Genomic DNA, 18,225 nt, shown 5'->3' on the forward strand with positions numbered 1-18,225 from the left:
ATAGTTTGATTCCGTGCTGTATTGAGGTTTTTCTTTTTTTTGGGTGAAAAGCATTGAGGTATTTCTAATTTAAATTGATGAAGGTTAATGTTATTTGTTGTTAACAAATTCTTCACGCTACCTTATGATAGGTAGCAACACATGCTACACCAGAAAGTACAAAAGCTTTTAAGTCAATAACTCCTACAAAGGTTACCATCAGAGTTTACATTTAAGTTTCCACCATCAATACAAAGTTATCAACACAGGGTAACCGCTCAGCAAAGACACACAAAGGTGTAAAAGTGGATAAAAAAAGGCAGCGAGCAAGTATCATTTTTCAGAGTCAAATGCTCGCATTACACGCTACTTATTGTATATCAATCAATAGATTTTGCTTAGATCCAAACAAGAAGGCAAGCCACTCTAAAAGAGAAGTTGTGCTACACAGAATAGGTTTCCTCTTCATCAGTGTCTTCCCCATCCCACAAGGAAGCTCGAGAATCTGCTGGAGAATTTTCAACTGTGACAGCACCAGTACTATCAGCATCTTGGTTACTAAAGAGGGTTGAAAAGGAAAATGGATTGCAGGTGGAACTAGCTTTTTGAAGGCCTCTTATGGCTTTCATTGCAGCAAGAGTGCTGCGATATAGATACGCAGTTTCCTCACCGAGAGTTGAGGATGCCTCAGGTGAAGTGTTTGCTGCACTATCTACAGGTGATTTAGGTTGATCTCCAGTAGGCCGAGCTGATTGAATTACTTCTTCTTGAAGGGGGAACAGCAGTTCAAGATTTTCCTCACATTCATGTACAAGCCTAGTCAGAGGCTCTGTTGTGAAAAAGGGTTGACGGAGAACAAATTGAGTAAAAGGCAGACGCAACAATCTACCAGTTCTCTTATCATACTTCTTCAGAATTTTAATTAGCCCTGTTGAAGCAGAAATATATTAATGGTTTCAGAACAAGCAATCCCCTAACTCCAATTCCACCAGACACGCACAAACACACAGACATGAATTCTGCACTAGCTGTATCTGTGAAGTCATTACATTAGAAGATGCCACCTCACCGTAAAAGCCCCACCAACAATACATAGGTTTAATAATAATAAGAAGAAAACTAGATGCCCTACCCGCAAAGTTTAAGGAGCTGTAGTTTTTTAGTAGCACCATCTGTCCATGAATGGTGACCAAGTCCTTCCTGATATCCATCATCTCTTCACTGAATTCACTTTCAGAGGCGTACATTTCATTCCTGCTGCTTTTTTCTTTAAGACGCTCAATTCTTTCCTTCAGCACCTGTCCAGAATTGTCGATAAAAATCACAGAAGGGCTACATTAACAAAATATAAAAGTGTGTCAAAGATTCCCCACAGACAGCTTCATGAAGATTCTCCGGCAAGTGGTCAATGATTCCCATTTTACTTTTTCGGCAAACCATTTGACCATTATAAATTGATTTCTCAGATGACAAAAATAATCCCCAGAAGCAGAAGCATTTATCAATTTGTTTTTGTGCTAATTCAACTATGGAGTTGCAAATTATATATCACTTAACTAGAAGAGGGGGGCTCATCTAGCTTGTGGGAATAATAATAATGGAAGAAAACCCATATCATAAATGTTGTAGGATATAAATTATAACAGATTAAGTTCCTCAATTTGAGATATAAGGAAGAAATATTTATATAAATTTAAAGCCCAACGAGTTTGGCCATAAAGGCTTCTGCCATCTTTTCAACCTAAATATTTGTAAGAAATAATCACAATTTCAAGGTTAAAAAAGAGAAGAATATGAATGTGGCACATTGGAGGGGGCACAAAGAGAGGTATCTACACACTCACTCTATACAGTCCAGTAAGATCGTTTTCAATGCCTTTGAAGGCATATTAACCGCCATTGTAAATTAATTGTCATGTTGCACCACATGCGAAACAAGTGAGACAACCAAACCACAATATCTGATGTGGCATGAGATTCGCTTGCCAGGGACATGCAATCTTGGTTTGGCTAAGCTGCAAGAGTTATCGAATTTCTAGATTTAGAACTGATTGAGTTGTTACACGTAGTTAATCTCCTCTGAATAAGTAGCTTATGCAATGGCCAGATTCTATCTTCCCTTTGGTCAAGATTAAATGCAAGAGTTACAACAATCTAAAGACAGTTATCTGGAACAAACAGTAGAAATATATACAAACTGGTGATAACACAACAAACCTTTTAACCACAATCATCAAGAATTGACGGGGTAACAAACTAACAATTATAAAGAAGCCATTCACGTTATTAAGGGGAGGTCTTTAGATCAGCGTCTCTGCCACTTAGAAGCCATAAAAGCAATGATTGATTCGCAAGACATGTAAGGGTACTTATTGTTAGCATTGGAAAAAGACATTCCTAACAGTCCAAGAGTCCAGTACTACAAAAAGAATAAACTATCAAGAACCTTGACCACAAAGTAAGGCCTCCATGCCATACTCCGAGTACCCAGTTGTGCTGACGGCCAGTCATTTGCTCATTTGGATTTACGGGCAATTAAATTTATATTATCTGCTAATACCAACTTCCCGCAAGAAGGGTTGAAAAATAAATGGTATGTGAAGTTCGATCGGTGTGCACCTCGTGTGAATATAAAAGTAAAAACTTTCGCTTGTGGTCCAGAAAGGGTAGGGTGGTAACAAGCTAGAACTTCAAAACAGAGCAAAGATGTTATTCAGTCAGCTGTACCTAAATTAGAAGTTTTAATGATCCAGGACATGAAATTAATGAAGATGCAGTAGTACCAACTTATCATGCCCATAGTAATTCCAAGCCCTACAAAAAAGAGAAGGAAAAGAACCTGGAAGCGGATGACCAAGTCTTCCTCTTTATCAATATAAAAATCATTGAATTTCTCCAGCTCCTCGTTCAGAATTACGATGAACCAGGCCTGGAGGTCCAAATAGGGCCGAGGAGCAGGTTCTGGATGATCCTGATCGGCATCGGATTGCACGGAAGGAACGGGCGGGACGTCGATTGGGGGTTGAAAGATATCATGGCGAAGCGCAATCCCAGGTGTCGGAACCTGCTTAATGAGCTTCTTCAAGGGTTTGTAGCACAAGAACTTGTCTCTCCACTCCGGAATGGTTTCCTCCAAATGCGTCTTGAACTCCTTCCCGAATTTCATCTCCGGTAAATCGGTTTCGACCTGATGATGAATTGATGAAAATCAGAGCTGAAAACAAAACAGGTACCTCTGCTCTCGCATATTTGGGGACGGAAAATGAACGTGAAGACAACTGAGGAAGAGAGACGGACAGAGGAATATTCGAAAAGGGCCAGAAAAGGGGGAAATGGGAATAAATTTGATATGAAACGACGCCGGGGATAAAAGGAAGCAGCGAATAGAAATAAATAATTCAGGGAATATAGGCTTTTGTGTTTGTCAATGCCTGTTAATTATTTTTTTTTAGTTAAAGGGATTTACTAATAATCTAAAGTTAGACACAGGATTCAACTTACCAAGAGTTTCGTGTTACTGGACTACCAAGACCTTGGATATCCTGCCCATTTTATCAGATGATGACAAGATTTTAGGAGTATTATGTATTTGTATGTACTGGTATATTGATGATTCTGACATGAGATGACGGTCAGAATAATAAAGAAGAAGGAGCAACAAACTATAAATAATTAAATATGCATGCGAATATTTCGTATATATTGCATGGGATGGCATACTATTGTGGCCCGTCTTTGTATATAAAATTATTTTCCTTATTTGATCGATTAAAACAGAGCTAGGCACACGTAAGAACAGAATTTTTAAGTGATTTTTGTATCCAGATTTTAAAGAATCATTGCAAGATTTATCCTTCTTTTTTTCAGGACGATAATTACAAGATTCCCTGCTGATTCCATTTCCAATTTAACTTGTTAGTATTAGATTTTAGGTAACTAATAAAAAAATTTTGTGGAAAAAACTGGTTAATTGATAGCGTGCAACTTGTTAAACAAATTTGCTAAAAACAAATTCCTGCACCTTTCATCTGGAGAGTGCATAAAATTATAACTTCAGTGTAGCTATCTGGACTTTGATGGACAGGTTAATTAGCATAGCGATTAGCTTCTTTTAAACGTGATCAAAATTATAATCCAACACCACCATCTGTTGGGAGAGAGGAGAGGTGGTGGAAGATGAGATATTTGTAATATTCATTTATGGTGATGCATTGATTTTTAGATTATTAAAAAAGCCAAAGAAGCATCACAATCCAATTGCCATAAGAAGGTTGAACTTCCTTAACGTACACGAGGAAAGCTTCCTCTCTTTCTTTCTTTCTTTTTTGGAGAAATAATTAACAGTCTCCTTTTTTTAATTTGTTACACACGTGTCTTCATAAAAATTCAACGTGATATCATTATTTTTTTTTGATACACAATATTCATTATTTTTCTAATTATAAACTTACTTTTGCCATTTTTGAAAGTTTAATGTTAAGAGAACCTTAATCATTAAAATAAATTCGTAACACGTAAAGATTTGACAAAACAAAAAAATATTAATAATATTTTTAAATATGCGCGGTAAAACATTGGACGTTGGACCCTATTTAAGAGGGGAAAGAAAAAGCTAAGCGGAATTCACAGGCACTTAGGAATATTTGATTTAACTTGTTCAAATAATTTTGCACTTAAAATATAAATGTGTGAAAAAAAACTGTATCCCGTAAAATATAAAAATAATTGAGAAAATAACATAAAAATAAGTTAAAAATTTTAATATTTCAATTCAGGTACTTAGAGATCAAAATTTCAGGAGAAGAAATTATGCATGATCTGGTATTTTACAAATATAGTTAAATAACAAAATGGTCCTTGCATGAAAAAGTTTATTAGTGAGTTATAAATTGACAATGACTAGTGTTGTGAAACAAATGATAAGAAACGTACTAACAATACAAGTTATTTATTAATAAGTTGTGAACAGACAATAATAAGTGTTGAACAGTTAATGACAATTTTGATAGATTGTTTTTAAAAAAAATGATATAAAGACATTTTAGTTATTTGACTATATTTACAAAATATCAGATGATGTACCACATTTTCTTATAAAATTTTGACTTCTTAAGTACCTGAATTAAAATATTGTAATTTTAACTTTGTTTAAATAATTATTTTTTGGGTTTCCAACACCAACACATAGTCATCATGTTTAATCTGTTTATTTATTTTATTCTTCTTTTCCAGAATAAATTCTTACCCGCACGTAGAGATGGAAATAGACCAAGCGGCTTGTCAAAGACCTGTGACTTGATTTGTATTTGGTCTGACCTAGCCTGGTATTTTTCAAAATAGAAAAAGGCTCGGGTTTTTTTTATGGCCTGTTTAGCCTAATAAGCTAGGCCTTGATGGCCTGTTTAGCCTAATAAGCTAGGCCTAGACCTTTTAGTGCTTGTATCTTATTTTTAATTTTTGTTGTATGCTTATATCTAGTCGTATTTTAAATTTTAATATATAATTATAACTTATTTTCAATAATATTAACTGTAATTAAGATTTAAAATATTACTCATGACATTAAAATTTAAATAAAAGACAAATAATTATTATGCAGTATATATATTTTATATTTTTTATTAGTTTATGTATTTTTTTATTATGTATTTTAAAATTTTAAAATTTACAGATTTTTTTAACAGGCTCAAGTCATGCCAGACCTTTATATAGGTCAAGTTCAGACTGAAAAAAAAAAACTTATTACAGGTCACAGGTCCAGTTCAAACAAGTGTGTTATTAAGCAGGTTTGCCTGTTAGGACAAAACCTCCCTGGCTTATTCCTATTCCTACCCGCACGCGCTCCGAGTTGCAGATCCTGCCCCTAGGACGGCACAGTGTCGGCCGGCGAAGGAGTATAGGTAGAACGACGCACCTACGTACGCAGCTAATGTACAACGAAATTATTGAGTGGGGGGAAAGTCGTCATTAATTCATTATACCTTTGATCTTGGTCTCCCTTCTTCTCAATATATCGAAGCGCATCTTTCTACCAAACCACAGAATCCTCGCCTAGCCGTTTGTGGCTGCGGCTCTGGATTTATCATCATAACGCAACCATCATTGCTAAATTCAATAATATTACTTTCGGATCTAATTATAATTCCTTATTTATAAGGGGAAATCATAAATAAAGACCCTCGAATTAGCAAAATTACTCTATGGTCACCTGAATATGCCAAATTACCATAAGGGACCCGGTCTCAAATTGTAATTATGAAATCATGGCCAAATTACCAAAATACCCCTCTTTAAATTTTTTTTAAAAAAAAGAAAGCCACTGCCTCACCGGAATCCGGCCACCGGAGCTCCGGCGCCGGCGGCCTTCCTTTGTTTTTTTTTTTGCAACTTTTTTTTTTAAATAGTGGGGGAAGTGAGGTTGGGGGGATTTGATCCCCCAACCTAATGCTTCCCAAAATAAGAAATGACCATTGAGCCAATAAATTTTTGTTAACATTATGATGCAAAAAAAAATATAAATTAATTCATTTACTCTTGTTCCAGGTGATAACAACAATACATTTGGAAATAACAAGTTCTGATTGTAAAATAACACGTCTGGAATAAAAATTTAAAAATATGTTTTTTTTATAACAATAAATTTTGTTGCAGGTAATAACAACAATACATTTAAAAATAACAAGTTCTGATTATAAAATAACAAGTTTGGGATTAAAATTTAACAACACGATTTTTTTATAACAATACACTTTGTTTCAAGTGATAACAACAATACATTTAAAAATAACAAGTTCTGCTTATAAGATAATAAGTCTAGGATTAAAATTTAACAACACGTTTTTTTATAACAATTAATTATTTTATACTTTTAAAAAATAAATTGTTTATAACTTATAAAAAATATTTTTAACATATTTATTTCTCTAAAAAATACTTTTTAATCTGTATATCTATACAACTCATTATAAATCAAACTACTTCTTATAAATTATAAAGTATTTATAATAAGGTATTTTTAATCTATTAATCATAGTATAAATTTTATATTATTTCATTCTTTAAATATTAAAAATAGTTTTTATATTTAAAGAATAAAATAGTATTTTTAATTATAAATTAGAGATAAATTTCATTTATAAATTTAAACAGTCAAAAAGTATTTTTAATCCACAATAAATTGTACTATTTATAATTTATAAGAATTAGTTTGATTTATAATAAGTTGTATAGATATATAGATTAAAAATTTTTTAAAAAAAATTAAAAAAGTGTGTTGCCATTTTCCCTAAATTTTATTTATAAATTTGAACAATAAAAAAAGTATTTTTAATCTATAAAAAATTATATTTCTAGTTCTGATTATAAATTGGAGATAAAAATTATTTTTTTAGCAAATTAAATAGATTACAAGTACTTTTTATAAGTTATAAATAATTTATTTTCCAAAAGTATAAAATAATTAATTGTTATAAAAAAAAGGTGCTGTTGAATTTTAATTCCAGACTTGTTATTTTATAATCAGAACTTGTTATTTCCAAATGTATTGTTGTTTTCACCTGAAACAAAGTGTGTTGTTATAAAAAAACATGTTGTTAAATTTTAATCCCAGACTTATTATCTTATAATCAGAACTTGTTATTTTTAAATGTATTGTTGTTATTACCTGCAACAAAATTTATTGTTATAAAAAAAACACATTGTTAAATTTTTATTCCAGACGTGTTATTTTACAATCAAAACTTGTTATTTCCAAATGTATTGTTGTTATCACCTGGAACAAGAGTAAATGAGTTAACTTATTATTTTTTTTGCATTATAATGCTAACAAAAATTTATTTGTGATTTCCCCTATTTATAATCCGTAAAAGTATCAGGTTTTGATTTCTTATATACGGAGAAGCATGAAAGCTCGAGGTCTTGTTATTGCAGTGGCCGTCTGAGTTCTCATCGTTATTTCTCTTCACTGCCTTTTCTTTCAACAGTGTCTCCTGATGACATGAGCCATGTCCTCGCCCCTACAGCTTTTTCTGCATCTCTTTAATAATAAGCCGCCTCCACATTGCACATCATTTGCTTAACGTAATAGTCGCTTAACTAATTCAGGTACACCAACAAAACTAAATAAGTTATTTAATTCCAATAATTAGGAGATGATCTTTCTAAAATACTCTCATGTAACATATCCTGTAACGCTTCCGCTATTCGTCATGAATCAGAAACATGGAAGAGTATACAAGATCTATTTTGTACTGTCAGACCAGCTAGAGGTACATATACGAGGGATCTGTCCCTTTATTTAAATTTTCAAAAAAAAAAAAAAAAGTTTGCCCGAATGGGCAGTCTTCTTGATTGATGTATACCGCATTAATGGTGACTAACAACTAACATTAATCAAACCATAATTAGAGGCCATGATGTGTGCATATATACTTCCTTCAATCGGCATGATAAAGAACAACGTGACTTATTGCTTGCTTGTTTTACACGTGAAATAATTGAAATCGTGACGCCACTACCCCCGTCATGCTACATTTCTCTATTTGAATATAAAGTTTTTGTCCCATTTTTCATGTATGATGATGCTTAATTGCTTGTACATGTGGACCGTTCAATGTTTATTTATTTGGACAGTCTAAATTGGGCCGAAAGGGATCGATTCCAAAAGGATGTGATGTGGCGTGCAGGTTAACGTCCACGAGCAATTAACTGAGTTTTGTTTGACTTTAAAGTTGTGTGCCCACACAGGCTTGACTTTAGCAGAAGACTAAAATGACCGCCTCGTCCTCATTCCTCACCGGATTCGTTGACTTTGTGACACCTCATAGTCCATTTGTTAAGTTTTAAATTTAGAAAGACACGTGTGTCTATCTTATAAATTTAATTTAAGATTTATTTAAATATTTAATGTATTTTTTAATTTTATTCTTAATTATTTATCATCTCTCTTTTGTTATATCCTCGTATCGCATTTTTTCATATGCTCTCTTTTATCATTTTTCTCATATATTATTAGGACAAATTTGAAAATAAAACTATATTTCTGACCTATTTATTATTTTTAACTGTTTTTAGTTATTTTAAGCTTATAAGAAAGACCAGAAAGAGTTCTAAATATTATTTTCTATCATAAATATAAGATCTAGTTTTTAGTATAATTTACACTACAAACTAAATTTTATTTTTAGGACTGAAGATAAGAACTAATGATACTGAATTCATTTCATTTTCATAAACTTCAATTAATCATTTTATATAAGTTGAAAGTAATTAATAAAATATTAAAATTATCCTCAATATAAAGTTTAGTTAAAAGAATTTAATTAATTATTAAAAAAATTTATAGTTAATTAAAAATATTAGGTAGAAGCATTAATACTACAGATAAAACATATATTATATATTATGAAAATCGGAAGGAGAGAGGAGCATTTGTAATAACGATCGGAGATAGTGTTAGGAAAAAAAAAGTTTTTTGGAAGTTTTGTTGTTTAGCATGTAATATGAGACAATTTATAAAATTTAGTTAAATATCTATGAATTATTTCCGAAAGGTCTATACATCATATTAATTCATTCGGATGATACACTCGACATTAGAGTCAAAAATTAAAGTTAGTAATTTTAATTAAAAATAAAGTGGGAAGAAGGAAGACTTTTAACTAATTTCAATCAAGCTTTTCAATTCATGTCATTGTGGTTAATTCAGTGTACTGTAAATAGCACTGGAGGCATTGTGTATGAATTCATAGTGATATAGACACGAGAGTTGGCCTTGAACTCTAAAAGATAAAAACAGGTGAAAAATATATTTGAAGAATGGGTATCATTAGAGTTTTATTTAACTTATCATTAAACTTTTTTATACCATTCATAAGAAAAATGAAGGGGAAATTGCAAAAAAAGACCTTGGAATTGTAAAAACGCAGATAGGGACCCTTGACAACTTCACTTTGGGTTTTGACAAGAATAATATGCCCTGAAGTTGTCAAACCCAAAGTGAAGTTGTCAAGGGTCCCTATCTGCGTTTTTGCAATTCCAAGGTCTTTTTTTGCAATTTTCCCAAAAATGAATTCAATAACACGTGGCGACTTATTTATAAAAGACGAGAAAAGGACAAACGCGACGCCAAATGACCAAAGAACTGAATGAAGGAAATAGCTTGGAAGCATAATGGCGAGTATTGTGTTTCCCTGCTACTCCACCACTACTTGGCCGCCACAGCTGATCAGAGCTCAAGAGAGACATGAAGAACGACGACGACGTCGTCAAAAGCCATTCGTATCATCATCAGCGTCACGATCACGCCGCTGGGTGGTCAACAATCAGAAAGCTTGCACCTTCACTTACAATGTTTCTGATAACGTCCCTCTCCATCACTTTCCTGGTGCTCCTGCGGTATCCTCCCATCCTTCTGTAAATTCTTTCTGTCTTGTTCAAAATACTCGTACTGAAACTTACGAGCTTGTGCATTATAATCTCTTCCATCTGATTTAGTTCCTATAGGTGTGGTTGTGTTTTAAAATTTCGATCGAATACCTCTCCGTGCTTGCTTTCAAATTTTATTACACGAATCGATCTGATTACTTACTTGGAAGACATCAAAGTTATTATGAGTGATTGGGTTGGGCAGAGTTGGTTTGAAGAGTATATGGAGGACACGGGTAGAATAGTGGGAGCTATCATTCCAGAAAGATCAAGTGCTGTGCGGTTGAATCAGGTCTGGATTATCATTTTCTCTCTCTAGTACTGCTTTCCCATCATTCAATGTTTTTGGTTTGATTATTGAGTTTAATTAGTTCTAATTTCTCATCTCTCTTCCAGAGAAGAAAAAATTACCATGTACTTGATTATCTTCACGTCTTGTTTACCGTCTTTGTTTTGGTAATTTCGTCATTTGAGTCCATCGGTTAAAACGTGGAAATTAAGGCTGCCACGCTATTTCTATAGAGACATCTCTTCCCGATGATATGATTATTCCGTGGCTGCGCACTTCGCTTCTCAATTGCTAATCAATACTACCTCCGATCCTAATTATAAGATCCAATTGACTTATTTGAGAAGATTAAAAAAGTAAGTTAAATTAGTTATTTGTAATAAATAAGTGTTGTCATTCCTAAAATATCCTTGCTAATTAAGTATATTGACTAGAACTATCATTATTAGAAGGATTATCTTGGAAAAAAATATATAAATATGAGAGACAAAATGGATTGGGGTCTTATAATTAGGACCAAACAAAAAGTCAAACGAAGTCTTATAATAAAGAGCGGAGGTAGTACAATATTAAGTGCACGTACCCTTTTTACATCGATTCCATTCCATTCCATACGTCACGTCTAAGAGTCATTTATAGGAAAACTTATTTGTCAATTATTATCCTTAGTTAGCATAGAAAGAAAATAATAAAATCTGTAACTATTTTTGAAAAATTTTTTTATAGCATTCTCTCCACCCTTTATCTTTCCATATAACTTCACTCAATCCAAAACAATTGTTAGAGTATAACTATTAGGGGGTGTTTGGCAATCACTTTCCTGTAAAACAAAACAAATTTCTCTACATATTTATTTCATAAATTATAAAAATACTTTTAAAATTATGATTTAGTTTCTATCCAAACACCTTCTTAATCATAAGTTGGCTAGGTGGTTTCGTACTCAATTTGATGTAGTTATGATATGAGTTATAGCATGTACCACGTACGTAGTTAAGTAGGTTGCCGAGGGATATGCCCTCAAATATTATGTTCTCTCCTTTCTGGGACTTTATCGTTTGTCCTATATTAAGATTGTGTGATGCGTTGCCGTTTTTAAGTTTTCCCGCTTCGCATGGACCGGTGTTTACAGTCTGCTTCTGAAAACCCGACACGTATGAGCAAATTTTTGGGTTTTGTGAATAAAGACGGATGGCTTCCAGTGAATATATTCTTGAGAAAACCTTCTTGCGGGTATTCATATTTTTCCTTAATTTTTAATCTGTTGCACATGTGTTTTTTTTCTCTTGATTAAATCCATTAATTTTTTATTTTGTTAGCACCATTGATTTCTGTATAGGAGTTAACAGTGTTAACAAAGCAAAATTAAAGAATTTAATCAAAATATATAGGTGCTTGCAAAATAATTTTTTCTATACTTTTACACTCTTGTTTATGACCTGCTTTGAGTATATATATATATATCTCAACATAACCCGTATTTGAGTGATGTCATTAGTTTTGGGTTGAAATTAAATGGTACATCTCGGTGTAAATTTCAATTAATCAGTTCATTTCATATATCGCTTATTGTGATTAGAAAAAAGATCCAATTATGCCTAATTTCTGTAACTACATATATATATAAGAATAATTAATAATGTGATACAATGAACATCAGGAAGAGTGGAGAGTAAAAATGCCAGTGATGGAAGCCATATTTACAAGGATACAACCAGTGATAGACTTCAGGGTGACAGCCAAATCAAATGGACAAGATTACCCTCCTCATGTTCCTCCTTCGACTCCCAAGCTCGTCGAAGTTCACACTGTAAGCACTTAATTCCTTCTTATATACTACAACCTCCTGTAGTTAATATAAGAAATAATTTAACATTTAATTTAGTCCTAAATATAATATTTTAATCTACTTTGTCTTTCATATTTTTTTTAAAGTTGCCTCTGTAGTAGTTGCATATATTAAAAGTTCTATTAAATGATAATTCTAGTTAATACACATAATTAGTAAGAGTATTTTAAGAAATATAACATCAATTTGTACAAATAACCACCTTAACAAGTTTTTTTAATCTATTTAAATTAGTCAACTAATTCTTATATTAAAAATCAGAAATAGTATATTATTTATTTATTTTCTACGTGTCATTATACATATATATTTATATATATAGCTTTTCATTTCATTTGGTCCTTGGCAGACCAAATGGAAGCTCCAAGGTCTGCATTCGGATTACATGCCACCTTTCTTCGACCTCGAAGCTTACGGAACCCTGTACCCTGAAGCATTACGTGGAACACCTCCAAGCTGCGTTATTAAGAATCATTTGAACGTTAATGCCACCATTGTTTTTCCTCAACTTCTCTCTTGGGTGCCTCAACATGTCCTGGACAGCATCATGCTTTCGGTTGGCCTCATTAATTAATTAATTAATGTTTTCTTCTCTTACTCTATAGCTTATAATTATAATCAGGTTCCAATAACAAGATGATGAGTGTGTACGTGGCTAAGGGTTTGATTAGTTTATTATTAATGAACAGATTATCAGGACAATCGTGGAGGATATCAGGAAAGGATGCACGGTCAGATTGTTGGCAGATTATAGGTCATTCCAGACAAGCAAGTTCAAGAACTTGGATTAGTTCTTTAATATATACATACATATATATTTATATATATAGTATTACTTAACATGGTTCAATATTTCTTTTTTTTATTTAATTTGTTTACATCTACATGGCGGATTACATATTGCCACCAACAATATAATGCAATCACGCTATCGACAAACAAACGTTGTACGAGTGCCATTACATGATTTATCTATATACTACTTCCAATCCTTAATGCATGTAAGACTTCATTTGATATTTATTTTAGTCCTAAATATAAAATCCTAATCCACTTTACTCTTATTTTATTCATTTTTTCTCAAGACAGTCCTTCTAATAATAATGATTCTAGCCAATAAACTTAATTAGCAAGAATATTTTAGAAAAACAGCACTTACTTATTACAAATAACTAATTTAATTTATTTTTTTAATCTACTTAAATTAGTCAACTAGTTCTTATATTTAGGTCCAGAGGTAATATAATATGAAAATGTTAACTAGTTGTATGATGTTTATGATCTATAAATAGGGAAGCTCGTTAGTTTTTCGAACTTCCTGTAATTTATATGACTTTTTCCCCCTACAAAATACCCCATCATAACTGGCAGATATACATTATGTTTAGGCGTCTGTTTAGGAGGGAAATTCTTGGATTTGGGGAACGTCCATTTGGGGACCCTCTAAACATATAGTAGCAGTTAAATGATGCGAATCACTCCAAATTAGAAAATCACACCATTAACTATATATAACGGCAAATTTCCCTTCCATGGTCTAGCCACCAGAAACTGCCTTGCTCACTTCCTATATATTTTATTGGTGCTTTGAACAGAAATATTAACCATGATCTCAATTGCTAGACATTGGTGGTTGGTTTGGTTTTAATTTCCTGAACTGCCCCCAAACACTGCCCTTGTTTTCTGTCGTGTCTTATTATCTGTAAATTCATCTGACCTGGCCTCACTCCAACCTGCTGATGGATATGCAATGAGACTTATCATTGATGAAGAGAACATACAAATATTTATTTCCCACAACAGTAAGTAATGGAAATAATTTAGGCTAGAAAATCTGGGAGAGTGGTGATTAGAGGAAAGTCATCAGTCCAAGTAAGTTGCTGGTCCCAGAATTGATCAGACTTGCCATCTTGCTCCGTCGATGACGTTGATGATGATGTTGATAATGATGAGCCAATTTTCTCTTGACCTTCGTTCTCAATGTCGTTATCATCAAGAAGCAAGCATTTCCACCACTCCACCGACTCCTCATCTACCAGCTTCTGGTTTTGCTCTTCATCTGGCCCACTACCACTGCTTGCACTTTTGTCTTCGCTAACTTCACCACCATCTGGATTTTTATTTCTCCACCAGGACGATGAGCTTCTTGATGGCGATAAGCTGAAAGCTTGAGGCTTTATCACTGTTGGTGTACGGCTTCTCATGGTTGTTTCCTCTGCTTTTTCTTCCAACTCTCTCCCCTGAGATGAAACAAGTCGTCCCTTCTCACTCATATGGGTTTTCCAGTAGTTTTTCACACCGTTTGGTGTTCTTCCAGGAAGCCTTCCAGCTATCAGTGACCATCTACATACATATCAAAAAAATTAACTATACATCGCTCTATATTTGATAACAAAGTCGTTTAAAACGCCATCAGATTAGTTGTAATTAACTAAGACTTGTAAGAGTATAAGGCATATGAACTAGATATAGAGAATGACGTGCCTGTTTCCCAGGAGTCTGTGAAGCCTGATCATCATATCAATTTCATCCTCAGAGAAGTCTCCCCACTTGATGTCCGGTTTCAGATAGTTTAACCACCTCAGCCTACAGCTTTTTCTGCATCTTTTCAAGCCTCCGCAAAGCAAATCACAAAATGGTAATTTGATTTTAATTTGTACGTTTTCTTTTCAAAATTTTGTCATTTTTGGTTTTGTAAAATATATAACTATGCATGAATAGTGAACTCGTGACTGAAATGAGACCCACTTTGTACATACATCAACTATATTCGTCAGTACTCATCTAATTACAACGTGGGTATAAGTGCCTGATAATGAGGGGGGAAAACAAAAATTTAATAGGGCATACCTGATCTCTGAGGAATAAGGTGCCATTTTCCTTCACCATACTTAAGAACACAGGCCTTGAGAAGATCATCTTCTTCTTTACACCACTTGCCAGTTCTCAGTCCTGAGGAGGATGTCTCCATGTGAGAACTTCACGAAAGATGCCCCATTTATTATGTTCAATTAAGTTATTCGGCGTATACTGTGATTATTATTTTTGTTGGTACAGTGTATAGATGGTGGCGCTTCAAACAGAAGGACTTGGGTGCAATCTTAGCACAGCACGTATAATATGATGCGTACGTGGAGAGATCTGAAGAGCCAACGTTCACTCTTTCTTGTCCACAGAATCGAAAAGGTAATTTGTCATTATTTATGCAATGAAGAAGTGGTCCTATACGTACAATTATTTGATTATAGTTGGGCTATGGCTATTTTTGTTGGGATTCAATTCATACGTTGTAACGCGCACAACTAATTTCTTAATTACTAGTCCCATTATAACTGACCAAGGAAAATGAAGCTCATATGCCAGCTGCAAGTTATAATCACCCATGGTATAATTAAGTGACAAGGAAGCCGTCTCAGTGAGCACCAAAAGCTCATCTTTCCAGTTGTAAATTTGTATTATTTGAATCATAAATACTCATAATTTGTCCAAAAGTTTGCATTGTTTGGGTGTTCATCATGCTAAAGATGAGCACTTGAAGCCCATTATATTTCCTTTAGACGGTCTAGATTTAATTATTTTTAATTAATTATTTTCAAATAAGAAATTGTTTTTTAAAAAAGTGACAATCAAAAGATTATAATTATTTTAAAAAATAAAAATAAAAAAAACATTAAATCCGAACGTCCAAACCAGATCTAAGAGATATGAGCACCCAAACCGGTTTTGAGCGGGTTATAAATTTGATAACATTGTTAATAATTAATTTATGAATTTGGTTATTCACGCTATATTCTCCCTAGTATTAGTACTCTGAAAGAATTAATATGGAATGGAATTGTAAATAGAGAATGAATTAATTATCAGTGACTTTCCCTAATAAAGCCTTGAGTTTTTCATCATTGCGCATTAAGAAAAGAAAAAAATTACTCCTCCGGTCCTAATTATAAGACCCAATTGACTTATTTGAAGAGATTAAGGAAGTAAGTTAAGTTGGTTATTTATAATAAATAAGTGTTGTTATTCCTAAAATATCCTTGCTAATTAAGTATATTGGCTAAAACTATCATTATTAGAAGGATTATCTTGGAAAAAAATGCATAAATATAAGAGAGAAAATGGATTGGGTCTTATAATTAGGACCAAATAAAAAGTCAAATTGGGTCTTATAATAAGGACCGGAGGAGTAATTTATAATCCCACACAGTAATTCAATTATTAAAAAAATCTCACAACAACAAGTGAGTAGTATGTAATGACAAATTAAATTTCTGTGGAGGAAACCATAATAGGTGCATGATACTTACTCTGAAATGTTTTCAGTAACTATATCACCAATGATTTTATAGAACAAAACAAAAGACAACCAAAAAAAAAATTACAGAGCCAGGAAAGAGGTTTTGGAGAAAATTTGCCTTTAGAGTAAGAATAGATGAGCCTTGTTTTTTTCAGCGACAACCGAGAATCAAAAAACATGGAGAAAAAACAACCGGAGAGATAGATGAGCCTTTACAGGGCGCCAAGGACAGAGACGAAGGAGAAAGAAAGAAAAAGGTCATTGGGATGCCCAACATCAGACTGGCTCGTACGTGGTCCCTACTATTAGTTGCTTTTCCTATTCGATCCACATTATGGAGCTTCAGAAATATTACCTTTGCTCTTAAAGCCTCATTTATAATCTATAAATGATCTTTTATAATTAAGGCAGTATAAACTCTGTTTTCCATGGAGTATGGATTATGGATATTACCTCATTCCTTACGTGTCAATTCAGATCCAAATGCCACTTCAGTGACTTCAATAAATATTTGAGATTTAATTCTCTTGTCAAAAATGCATTCTTATCCTTTAATTATGCATAAAATTTCAGTCTTATCTCCTAATTAAAAAAAAAAAAGTCTTCGAAACCTGATGACATTCGTCTCAAAATAAATTTTTTTAGTAATAATAATTATAATATATAGATTTTTTTAATATGTAAAATTTCAACGTCAATGGTTTTTTTAATCACACTAGGATCAAAAGACTCTAAAAAGACACTTTTATAAAATTGAAAGACCAAAGCAAAAACTTAAATAAAATTGAAGTATTAAAGGCGTATTTTCGCCAATTAGCTTTTAAAATTTACTCTGGGTTTTAAAATTTTTTTTTTTTATATGGTCCGATCCCACTTCTTTCAGTTTATTTTCTCAAATTTAGATTTCATGATACCTGTCATTGGATATTTGAGTGGATGTATTTAAACAAGAATTTACTAAATACCATTAATCATTGATATTTAAATGTCAAATTCGATGCCCGTTTCGTTTTACACTAGACATTTGTAAAACTAATTTAAAGATGGCTTCCCCCAAAAAAGCAGATATGGTTTCGTATGAGAATTAATCTTTTTTCTTATCATGTTAGAAAATCACCTTGTTTATGGAAGAATTAATAACTGGTATCTTCAAAAGTCAAAACAACTGACAAGGGGTTTTTTTTTTGTCAGCCACAATGGGCCAAGCTATAGCATTCGTATGGGCCTGTGCGTTGCCCATAGAGAGGACGGGTGGCCACCCTGAGAGTTTTGTCAAAATTTGCCTGCTTTCTCAAAGATGATTTTGAATTGAATAAAAGGGACTCGATTTCTTTTGTCAATATTTTGTACGTTCCAGCCTTTTGAATCGATAAAATAATTAGACTATAA

The 18,225-nt window shown here is 32.9% G+C and overlaps 3 protein-coding genes across 3 annotated transcripts; 1 reads left to right on the forward strand and 2 right to left on the reverse strand.

The window, feature by feature from the left end:
- Positions 1-145: 145 nt before the first annotated feature.
- LOC114739002 (SPX domain-containing protein 4) lies at positions 146-3,304 on the reverse strand. Its single transcript, XM_028927064.1, has 3 exons — positions 2,819-3,304; positions 1,112-1,277; positions 146-907 (listed from the first exon to the last, which is right to left on the reverse strand). Exons 1-3 carry the CDS (start codon positions 3,143-3,145, stop codon positions 423-425), a joined length of 978 nt encoding a protein of 325 aa, XP_028782897.1. The 5' UTR covers positions 3,146-3,304; the 3' UTR covers positions 146-422.
- A 6,845-nt stretch (positions 3,305-10,149) lies between these two features.
- LOC114738996 (uncharacterized) lies at positions 10,150-13,333 on the forward strand. The gene is made up of 5 exons (XM_028927058.1): positions 10,150-10,374; positions 10,610-10,696; positions 12,354-12,503; positions 12,892-13,098; positions 13,232-13,333. The coding sequence occupies exons 1-5, from the start codon at positions 10,150-10,152 to the stop codon at positions 13,331-13,333; spliced, it is 771 nt and encodes a 256-aa protein (XP_028782891.1).
- A 1,029-nt stretch (positions 13,334-14,362) lies between these two features.
- On the reverse strand, positions 14,363-15,520 carry LOC114738997 (transcription factor MYB113-like). Its single transcript, XM_028927059.1, has 3 exons — positions 15,393-15,520; positions 15,027-15,156; positions 14,363-14,885 (listed from the first exon to the last, which is right to left on the reverse strand). The coding sequence occupies exons 1-3, from the start codon at positions 15,511-15,513 to the stop codon at positions 14,363-14,365; spliced, it is 774 nt and encodes a 257-aa protein (XP_028782892.1). The 5' UTR covers positions 15,514-15,520.
- Between the last annotated feature and the right edge of the window lie 2,705 nt (positions 15,521-18,225).

This window comes from Neltuma alba, unplaced genomic scaffold, assembly GCF_004799145.2.
Source record: "Neltuma alba isolate B1F8T4 unplaced genomic scaffold, ASM479914v2 tig00013737_pilon, whole genome shotgun sequence".
In the NCBI taxonomy this organism is placed as follows: Eukaryota; Viridiplantae; Streptophyta; class Magnoliopsida; order Fabales; family Fabaceae; genus Neltuma; species Neltuma alba.

Bases quoted from the DNA above. Each gene is read 5' to 3' on its own strand.
- LOC114739002 (XM_028927064.1), bottom strand. From the start codon at position 3,145: ATGAAATTCGGGAAGGAGTTCAAGACGCATTTGGAGGAAACCATTCCG. The intron at 1,278-2,818 runs GTTCTTTTCCTT...AATTCTGGACAG, and splicing joins ACTTGGTCATCCGCTTCCAG to GTGCTGAAGGAAAGAATTGA. The intron at 908-1,111 runs GTAGGGCATCTA...CTGCTTCAACAG, and splicing joins CAGCTCCTTAAACTTTGCGG to GGCTAATTAAAATTCTGAAG.
- LOC114738996 (XM_028927058.1), top strand. From the start codon at position 10,150: ATGGCGAGTATTGTGTTTCCCTGCTACTCCACCACTACTTGGCCGCCA. The intron at 12,504-12,891 runs GTAAGCACTTAA...GGTCCTTGGCAG, and splicing joins AGCTCGTCGAAGTTCACACT to ACCAAATGGAAGCTCCAAGG. The intron at 13,099-13,231 runs GTTGGCCTCATT...ATTAATGAACAG, and splicing joins TGGACAGCATCATGCTTTCG to ATTATCAGGACAATCGTGGA.
- LOC114738997 (XM_028927059.1), bottom strand. From the start codon at position 15,513: ATGGAGACATCCTCCTCAGGACTGAGAACTGGCAAGTGGTGTAAAGAA. The intron at 15,157-15,392 runs GTATGCCCTATT...TGCTTTGCGGAG, and splicing joins CCTTATTCCTCAGAGATCAG to GCTTGAAAAGATGCAGAAAA. The intron at 14,886-15,026 runs GCACGTCATTCT...ATATGTATGTAG, and splicing joins CACAGACTCCTGGGAAACAG to ATGGTCACTGATAGCTGGAA.